Source organism: Egretta garzetta, unplaced genomic scaffold, assembly GCF_000687185.1.
Source record: "Egretta garzetta isolate BGI_Z169 unplaced genomic scaffold, ASM68718v1 scaffold108, whole genome shotgun sequence".
NCBI classification, from domain to species: domain Eukaryota; kingdom Metazoa; phylum Chordata; class Aves; order Pelecaniformes; family Ardeidae; genus Egretta; species Egretta garzetta.
Genome location: NW_009260614.1, coordinates 5,238,988 through 5,249,504, shown reverse-complemented (window position 1 = coordinate 5,249,504; position 10,517 = coordinate 5,238,988). Strand labels below are relative to the sequence as shown.

The 10,517-nt window shown below is 39.5% G+C and overlaps 1 protein-coding gene across 5 annotated transcripts in view; it reads left to right on the top strand.

Annotated features, from left to right (window-relative positions):
• Positions 1-3,357: 3,357 nt before the first annotated feature.
• RABEP1 (rabaptin, RAB GTPase binding effector protein 1) overlaps positions 3,358-10,517 on the top strand; it is a 48,697-nt gene continuing 41,537 nt past the window's right edge. For 4 of the 5 annotated variants that reach the window (XM_035900589.1, XM_035900591.1, XM_035900590.1 and 1 more), the window contains exon 1: positions 3,358-3,433. In XM_035900589.1, the coding sequence (XP_035756482.1) occupies positions 3,385-3,433 (49 nt within the window). In that variant the 5' untranslated portion in view covers positions 3,358-3,384. Of the gene's footprint in view, positions 3,434-6,296; positions 6,444-10,517 lie in introns of those variants that run through there. The other variant, XM_009645114.2, reaches the window with a different exon arrangement.

Sequence of the window (10,517 nt, the reverse complement as noted above, 5' to 3'; positions counted from 1 at the left end):
GGGTAACGCGCGGAGGACGCGCTGCTGGCTGCTGCCGGGAAGGGGGCTCTGGGCCCCGGCGGGAGGCGGGAGGAGGAAGGCCTCCCCGCCCTGGGAAAGGTGGACCGTGGGAAGGGAGGGAAAGGGTGGTGATGCTTGTATCCAGGTAGACATTTCTTGGCTGGGCAGGGGGTTGTCGTTGATGTGGCCATGGCGGGTGATGTAGGGGTGCGTTCGCCGTGTGCGTGTGGTGAAAAGGCACTTCAAGAGGTTGAGGTCGGGATACTTGGTGTGGAGAGTTTGTTCCTCTACTGGAAAAGACAAAGGAAATGACAGTTCTTCTCTCAGGGTGGTATTTACCTGTGCAGGAGGAAGATAAGCTTTCCCTGAAGGTTTTTGTTATGGAAAGGTTATTTGTTTCTGGTCTGGGAGGAATTATGGACAAGGAAGTCTTTTTTTTTTTCCCCTTGGAATAGGTTGCAGAACTGTATGCGTGTCAGAGAATGGTAATGCTTAGCTTGGAAGATGGGATTAAAGGGACAGTGGTGTATGGGATGTATGTGAAGGGGTGAGAGAGCAAGCAATTTAACTTGAGGCTGGTCATAATGTAGAAATAGGAGGACTAAAGAGATGTGCAGAATCTTGAAGGACAGGTGCTTACCCAGCCGTGGGACTATGCCAGAGTGCTCTTTTTTTTTGAGAGAGAGAGAGAGCAGATGAGTTTCCCTGGGAAAGCCCTCTGTTAGAGAAGGGCAATGTATTCTTAATTATGCATATCTAGGGAATTGTGTGGGTGCTTTTTTTTTCTTTTTTGTGGAATTACACGAGAAAGTGCTTATCCTCGGGGATTTCAGTATTTCAGTCTACCTTTTCAAAATTTTAATGATGGAGGTGCTTAAATTGTGGATTTTTTTCCTACATTAAGGTCAATGATTACATGCTTGTCCTTTTAGAGCACTAGGGGGAAGGTGGATTTACTTGCTGTCATGCTTATAAGATAGGCATTGGTATGGGTTGCTTTTGTGTACTTTCTGGTAAATAACCATTGTTTATTGTTCTTTAGCCTTTTCTTCTGAGAGCTACAGAACAACTTCCAGCAGATTTTCTTCTTGGCTCTTGCAGACTGTCTGACTGCAGGTGTGCAGTGGAACTGTGCACTGTACAAATGTTTGCTGCCTCTTGACCAGGAAAGGTAGTTGCATGTTAGTAGTATATTAGAAGTTACAAGTTGGATAGATTTTTTGTTGTTGTTTAAAAAGAAGGCAAAAAGGTGCAAGTAAAATTTAATAATCGGATAGGTAGATGAATACTTCCTTGTAGGAGGGACGAATCGCTGCCTTTCTCATGCTTTTTAGCTGTGGGAAGATGAGGATGCTGTAAATAAGGCACATGGCAGGGGGAACTGGCTGCAATTTGGACGGATTCTGAAAGTGGTTGCTGTGTTCTCGCACTAAAGAATTACAGCTTCTAAAATGGCTCCTCTCCCTCATTTTCCTTTGGCAGTAATAGGACCAGTTTGGGGGGTTTTATCCACTTTGATTACTATACTATTGTTCTCATGTGTGTTGGTTTTATTTTTAAGTAACTTGCCAAAAGTGTGCCTTGAAACTTCTCCATTGTATTTTAATATGGAGAAAATATTGAAGAAAGGAATTACTATATGTTTTTAGTTGTCTGCATTGAATTTATTGCTTAAAGGAGTAGTGTAACCTCTGATTTAAGATTACATTGACAAAATAGAACTGGATTAGTATGTTCCCCTAAGGAAGGATAATGGCTTTTTATGATTGCTTATATTGATTATAAATACCTTATGCATTCTTTACTTGTGCAAGGCGCATCAGCTATGATTTTTTGTTGGAAGCAAGTATAAAAAAATTACTATTTCTGCTGTAGTAGAAATAACATATATATAGAACAACATGAGAGGTATGTAATGTAGGATGTATATTCTATTCTAATGCCCATACTGAAATGAAAATGGGCCCAAGAGAAGGGGAAGGAATAGCACAAAGAAATAGGACAAATGTGGACATCAGATCCTGCCCCGTTTTTGTACTTTGGCTTAGTATAGATGTTAATAACCCTCTAATTCTTTTGTGTGGGGTAATACAGTTTCAATATGATAACAATCGCAGAAAGGCTAAGTGCAGAGTCCTTTGGCTGCTGGTGTAGCTTTGCGCACTGTGCTGTGAACTGTTAGGTAATGATGTCAGCCTGTGTTGCAAGTAGGTGTGTGCTTCTTATTGATCCTGGTCAAGGTAGGGTTTTTTGAGATTTTAATTAATATGTGTTTTTTCTAGATGGCATGACTGGAACAGTAATGCCTTATTTTTCAATATATTTTTATTTTTGAAGGTGGTGCACTCTCAGCCTCCCCAGGTTTAATTCAGATCTGGATGCTTGCCATCTCTGAAAATAAGGTTACCAAACAAAACATTTTGGCATAGCTTTTCCCTGTCAGAATGCTCAGGCTTTAGTATTATTCCCCCTCTCATATCTGGAAGGTGCTTCAGTGAAGAAACTGCAGTTACATAAAACACTAATTCTTCAAGACTAAAATTAATTACAGTGATATGCAAATTATTAAACTCATCTTACTGTGAATAGCATAACCGTTGATACTATTCTGTGATAAAGGAACTGTTAACGGCACAGTCTATCAAATATTTTAATAAGAATTTGCCAGGAGAAAGAATTTGTACAGTATTGGAGTAACTTGTTCTTACTCCTGTGCTTAGGCCAGTAAAAATGACATCTCTATTGTGGTCAGAGATTATGCCAGCTCTCAGTGGAGAGAACTACTCAGCTGTGTAGAAGATGGGAGGGTGTTGCTATACTGATTCTAGTACAACTAGCAGCACCATGAGCTGCATTGTTTCCCTGTGGCAATAATATGGGATCCTGACGAGAGCTGAGACTTGCTGTTGCTGTATTTTTCCACATTTCCCAGAGGCTGAGCATTCCAAGTGCAGGGGTCTGGGATGTCACGTAGAAAATGAACGAACAAAACTTAAGTAGTATCTGAAAATGCTATTACTCATCTCAAAAGCTAGGTGTGGTTGGTAGGGGACTGGTTTTGAGCGCTGAAGTTCAGCTCTGTGTTGTTGATGTAACTGTCAAGTATTAAACTCTTCTCTTGGGGAGTAACTTCAAAATTGTTGGTACTTTCCAAGAGCCAAAAAATTTCCTCCCTCCCTTTCATTTTGCTTGGTCTTTGTTTTATTTTTATTTAATAGTTATATTTTTATTTAATAGTTACTAATATTTTTAAACAAATATCTTTTTAACTAAAACCCACAAATGTTCACACTTTTTTTTTTAAAGCTGTATATTTTTCTATTTCAGTTCAGTGGACAAATCTGGAATTTGGCTTCTAAAGCAGAACAGACACCTTGAACGTACATGTTTCTACCTTTTAGAATTTCTAAGGAAGTTTTGATCCACTCAGCAGGTCAGTTTGCTCCAGAGTAGAAATATGCATATTCAGGGTGTCCGTTTTCCCATTGAAGCCAAGTCCCAAATCTCTCTCTTAATTTTGAAAAATACCATGACCCTGTTCTTTATAATTAGCTGTTGACTCGCCTGAAGGCACAATGAATATACCTGAAGACGTGGACTGACTCTCTTGCATTTTGAACACTGGAAATAGAAATTCTTTGCCCATTTGTATTGCTTCTTGGCCGCTTCACCATCATCACAGAGAAGATGGCCTTAGTAACGTTTTCTTCCCTTTCTGGCCTGATGCCTCAGGATGCTTAGTTGCTTTCCCATAGCCCTTTGTGGGTGGAGAGGATTCCCACTGCGGAACTGGATTGTGTGCGCTCCCTTGAAAGTCACTGAAGAATGAATTTTGTTTTAAAACTTTTAAGAAGCTAAAACAAACAATGTCTCTCAGTGTGGGAGTGGACCAAACCCATAGGCTTCCTAACATGTGACGTTGAAAGGCAGACTTGCTGGGTTTTCACTCAGGCACTTTATTAAAAAATACTTCTAAGACGTGAAGTTTTCTATATGACCTTTAGGTATGTTATTATAGTTAGTATTTTTTTTTTTAAATAAAATTATGTAGTTTAAAAAAAAAGAAAAAGCATGAGGTTATGGCTTTACTCAGACTGAAGTTTTCCGAGATAAGAACTGGTAACGTTGATAAGCAGCACTTACTAAGCAGACTTCTAAGCAGTCTCTGCCAGCAAGGTTGGAAAAAAAGATGACTGCCTACAAAGGCCATTGTGCGTGTGTATTTAAGAGGAACATCTTTCACTCCAAAGGTCTAGTGCTTCTGAGTGGTTTGTAGTCTTTACAAACTACAATTCTGCAAGAATTGGTTTTAGTATCTGATTTAGTGATGTCAGAGTTAATGGTACTAGCCTCTGCAAGTTATTCTATAAATAGGGTAAGCATTGTGTAATTTTAGTCATGGTATAGTCAGTTAAGCATGACGATGAATTATCTCTGGAAAAATTTAAATCATTTGATATCTTTATATAAATTGCCATAGGAGGAACAAGTGAGCAGCATACCCTTAGTTAATACTGCAATGTCTTTAAGAAAGAAGAGCATTGCTTTTTAGCTCTTCACTGAAATATACCTGGTGCTTGAGAAAACTTCTGGGTTGTCCTGTTGCTTTATGAGCAGTGCATATAGTACCTTAAGAATGCAGAACTGCAGTGTGACTGCTAATATAATGAAGAATCGCTGTGTTTGGTTGGGTTTGTTTTTCAGTTCATGTCTGTTTATGTCAGCCTGACTCCTGTTGGCGTTCAGCTAACTTGTGGTGCTGCTTCTCCTCTTCCTGACCCCACCCTACGCTTGTCTTCCCTGGCCTGACTCCTCCAAGTACAACGAAGAGGGAAAATAAAAGCTTTTGGATCACCCTTCACATCTGTTTCCATCTTCCTGAGCAACTTCTGCCTCCACACAGTTAAGCAGCAGAAATACGGCCTCACTTGACCCTTGGTCACAGATTTTTCCTCTCCGGTCAAACAGGCGGTCATTTGACCTTGTCTTAGGCAATGACTGCTCTTCAGCTAATCCTCCAGTTTCCTCAGTCCTCCTTCCCAGCCATCACCTCATCTTCTTTAAATATTGCTCTCCCTCTCGTGGGCCTTTTGCAACCTCCAGTCTGAGGGTGTCCTGTGATCTTGCCCTTGTTTCGACTGCTCCAGTCTTTGCTTGCTCTGTTAGCACACCCTCGCTCTCCGTTTCCTCCATGCCTCCATCGTTCTTCTAGAGAAAATTGCATGAGCGTATAAACTTCCTCTGTGGAAAAGTCTTCTTTTTTCTAAACAGTGTTGCTCCCTAGCTATGTTGAATCTTAGCTTGTTTGCTCATTTTTAAAATCTTTTTTCTTTATTTTAGATCTCACCAGTTTCTTTTACTAAAAAGGGAAGATCTCCTCCTTTACTCTTGATGCAGAGCAAGTGCTCATCTGCTTTTCAACCCTACCTTATACATCTTCAGGCTCTGAGTTTTCTCAGAACAGGTTATAGTATTTTGCGGGCAATAGACTTCAGTTACTCGCCTATTTATAATGAGGTTGGCTGACATCTAATTCTTTAATACCTTGGTATCTTTATTTGTAAACCAAAGCAGTCATGTGCCTCACAGATGATAATTAATTGCTGGAAGTTAATTTATGCCTCTTGGAAAGGCAGAAAAATATGAGAGTTCCATTTTTTTGGCTATTAGAGCAGTTCTGAAAATTGGTATTGGTAGAGAGCAGGGCAGGAAACCTGCACTGCTGCGATTTGCTCATTGCTGTGTGCAGTTAAGAGCCCTGTCTTGTCTTGTGTCTGACAGCATTAAGAACTGAAAAATAACTAAGATCTTAAAAAAAAAAAAAAAAAAAAAAAAAAGCCTGATTTAGTTACTTAATAAGCAGAAGAGGCTTGCCTTACTGTAGTGAGTCACACTGAGAAAAGAAATTTAAATTCAGTTGGGAATTTTTTGTTAATATTTATTATTGTTATATTTTGTGGTTTCTGAAGATGTCTTTTAGTAAAACTATGGAGCAAAAATGCAGTACCAGATAGAAGTTATACACGGCACAGTGAATCATAATCAATAATTGAAAGACAACAGAAGCATTAACTGTGTGGTGCTCCAGAGGGAATGGCCTGTAGGTGAGAGAAAAGGATTAACTGAGGATCAACCCAGACCAGCTTTGTTGATTATAGGGGTGTTGCCCAAGCCTCTAAGAAAGTGGCCTGAATAGACTGTATGATTTTTATTGCATCTTTTGTCAATACATGTTTTTAACTTACAGATAATTGCAACAAGGCTTGAAATGCTATTTAAATGGCAACAAAAGAGAGAAGTACGCAAAACGAAAGAAGAAAGAGCACTCTCTCACCTTTTTTGTCTAAGTGTTTCCATGTATGACTGCTTACCCACCACACCCATGCCTTGGTAGGGTAACGTTTTGTATTCGCATGGGTGGTTACCATTCAAATACTCTCAACGTAAGTAATTTTTGTCTTATGTTTTAATCTCTGCTACATCAGTGTTATGCAAAATTATTAGACTAGCACTGCAGCTGGTTGCTTTTATAAAAAAAAAAAAAGATACAGTAACTTGCAAACAGTTAATGTGGATACAACCACAGAGTATAAAACAATCCTTGCATCTGTATTTTCAGTGTCATTGGCTTGATCTACATAGGAAGAAACACAGATGAATGCTAGAAGTTACTGTTCAAGCAATAATTATGTCAACCATCCACTATAAATTTTCATGTCTGGTACCCTTTAAGTAAATTGTCTTTCTTAAGGCCTACTGAAGTTCGTATTAGACTCCCATTGACTTCAGACACAGGAATTGGAACATTTGTCTTACATTAACAGTAGTCTGTGCCAAAATCACTGTGATATAATTTGGCTGTGGTGGTACATCGTTTATTTTGGTGAAATACGAAGCATAAATTTGGCTGTGTTCAAGGCATCTGACAAGCTTATGCAGCATTATGTCATATGCTGCATCTTCTATTATGACATATGCTGCATCTTCTAAATTTTAAAGATTGGTAAGGTTTTCTTAATTGTCAGCTCACAATGTCTGTTTTTATCTTCTTCCTTGTGCTGTATCTAGAGATGTATGCTAAATTAATGGGAAAGCGATTAGCCAAACTCTAGATTCTGTGTTTGACTGACACTTCTAACTGTGAACATATTAAAGCTGTCTGTCTGGTCTTCACAGCTTCTGTCTGAGTTTTAGCATCTTTATCTCCAGTTTTATCTAAGTCTCTAAATGGTGTAGAAGCTCCTGGTGTTACAAAGGTTACATTTATTTGAGACACTGAGGCTTACATTTACCTGATCATACATGGGGAAGGATGTAATGTCACGTTATAGGGTCCAATCTAACCGTAGTTTTGTACTAGCGTATTTGCTTTCAAGTAAGAGTAAATGTGAGCCTAACCTTATTCTGGAATACAGGTGTTTTCTGTTATATTTTTATATACAGCTCTAGGTTTTGTACCAGACTAAATGCACCTATACTGGAGACACCCTTTCAGTTGCGTTTGTTCAAAACCTGTGTATACAAAGAGTGATGGGAAATCTGAGCTTTGGAATTTGCTTTCTGATACAGATTATGTTTGTAAGCTTCCCCTGGAGAGTCTGAATGGAAATCAGGATTTGAGGAAGGTCATTTATCAGTTACAAATGACAGTCACTGAGTCTTAAAAACTAAGCTCTGCTGCATGGCTACACCAATCTCAGTTGCCACAAGGGAGAGTGCGGGACAGAAGGAAGGCCAGGCTATTTCTTTTGGTAAGCAGCATGCACTTGGCTTTAAACTGCATATCAAACTGTACCCATAGGCTGTGGCTTCGTGTTACAGCTAAGCCAGTCAAGAAGGTTGCTGCTACTGAAAGGAGTGATCCTGCTCTCCCTGCTCCCATGATCGTGTTCCCATTGTTTCCTTTGTGCCAGCTCTTGCGCATGAGACCCATCACAGAGCCAGTTCAGCTTGGTCACCCAGTTGAGCACACTGCTGGATTAATGAGTTTAATTGATTTAGTGAGAGACCTGATGAGCATTAGAGCTGGCATACAGGAAGGGGTGGAGACCATGCAGTAGTAATATGAGTGTCTTTTTCACAGTTTAAACCAGTCTACATCCTCGCTGTCACGTTTGTGCCTGTTCTGGTATGTGCTCAGCCAAGTGATGTCCATGATCAGGGACCTGGTTTGGCTGAAAATTGGTTTGACTCTCTCCCCTCCCACCCCCCAACTTTCTGCTGTATCACTTCTCTGATCCCGTCACTGTGCAGCCTCAGAGGCTTTTGCAGCATGGTGGGGATAAAAGGCCCGTGTGGTCAGGTTGATGTGGGAGTGCTGAGTTACCCTTTCTGATGACTGCCAGTACTTAAGTTGATTTAAAGTGATCATAACTGCAGGCTCAGTAAAGTCTTCGTGTTCTGTATTGCTTATACCCCAGACGTATTTTAAAAATTTTTATAGTTTCTTGCTGGTGGGGGATTTTCTTCCTATTTAACTGTTCAGGAAGTCATTCAGTTAACAAGTGGTAGCAAAAAATAGGAATGTATAGAATGATGGCAATGTTTTCTGTCAAGAAATAGATAATAGAGGCTTGGGGAAGTAGTAGTCTGTTGTTCTCAGGGAAACTATTAAATTGCTGTAAAAACCTTACTCCAAATGATAGGAACTGTATCCTGTTCCTTATCAAATAAAGATGTTAATCATCTTTTATTATTTGTCATACTGTATTTATCACCACAGTGTCTCCATAAATACATCTGGCAACCATATTTTCCAGGACATTTATTAAGTTTTATGTCCTTTAAGTGGTTACTCTAAGGCACCATGTTTTCATGCCTGCAACCTGCTTTTCTGACAGCTAACACTTTTACATTTCTATTCCTTAAAAGTAAGTCTTCACCTGTTCCCTTTCTCAGTTTATTCTCTGCCTACCAATCTGCATGGCCAAATTATGTAGGAAGGGATAGGGAACCACAGAGGGAAAGAAATCTGGTGTTAACTCCCTTTTGTGGTGCTTGTTCACATTCATCACTCTTGTCTTATGTATGAATTATTGCTATTTCTGAAGCTTTTCTGGTACCAGTAAAAGTGCAGTAGCTGTGCCTGGTAGCTGCACACGTGGAAGTGAGTTTGCATGCTGTTATTGATTACATCAGCTTTCGAAAATGTCCACAAAGATGCCAGTTTGCTTTAAATGGCAGTCTCCTCATCCCTGTAGCAATGGTAAACTAGTGCCTATATAAATATCGCAAACAGTGACTTCTTTTTGGTTTTCTCTGCATCATTTTCTTGGTCTAGCTATGTGCTTATCTCTCCAATTAAATATTTCACTTTTTGTTACCTTCTTCTGAATGTTTAATTGTGTTGGGTCATCATTAACTTATTCTTTCTGCTCAGAAATTGGGAAGTGGAGTATTTGGGGTGGGCTGTAGCCTGAATACTCTCAAAGCTACACCTCAGTTACTGTCCTCACGACAAATGGCAGGACAACACGAGATCTTAGATTAGTGGCATCTGGGGGAATTTTTGAATTAATGTGATGGGTTTGTTTTATATATTAAAATACTTCATCAAAGAGAACAATGCAGTACCATTGTTTTGGGGTTTTTTTCCGGAGAGCTGAGTCATACTTTATTCACTTTTTTTCTCCCAAAAGAGGACTGCCTTTAATAAATCTGTAGGCGAAGTGGTAAACATCTTATAAGGAGTCAAAGGGATTTTTTTTTCACTCCCACTGAAAATGAGTCGGCGATTAAATTGTCTTGAAAGAAAATCAGTACTGAGTTTGTTGCCTGGGTTTAGCAAATGTTTACATTTTAAGAAAACATTTATACTAGTGGTGTTCAGAGCGGTAAGTTGTGTAAGTGATCTCCTGTATAGTGAAGTGAGTGTCAGAATCTCTCCCTAAATGTCTGTCAATCTGAAATATTCTTAATTGATCAGAACAGCAGACTTCTGATGGTTTGCTAAACCAGACAATATCCTCTATTAAATTCTGATATTCTGAAAATCTCACTGTTAAGTGTAATTGCCATGTGAAGTAGTTTAATCCTGTTCTGGATTTTGTGGTTATATCATACAAACGATGAGATGTGGTAGTGTGGAAGAGCTTGGCAGAAGCATTCCTGTATAAATACGAAGACTCATTCATATTTTCAGTGTTGCTTTGATCAAGAAGAATTAAGCAACTTGACAGTTTTGGGGGACTTGTTTTAAAATACCATGGAAAGGGAATAGGTGGCTCTGCTGGAGGTCTTGTTACAGGCTGGAAGGAGCCTCCTCGGTGTGTCTGCTTAAAATACCTTATGCCGAATGTTCAGCTCACCAGTTAACGAGGTAGGACAGACTGATGAAATAAAAGGAGTGGTGGAAGTGTGCGTGAATGCTGACATATTTGACAGTTGCATTGTTTAAGCTCAGATGTATTAAATACTCAAAAAGCTTTGCCAAGGGGATCAAGTCAGGCTGTGACTCCAGGGTATGTAGATCCACCTAGGCTAGCTTTGAACTGATAGTGGTGCAATCATAGCAGGAA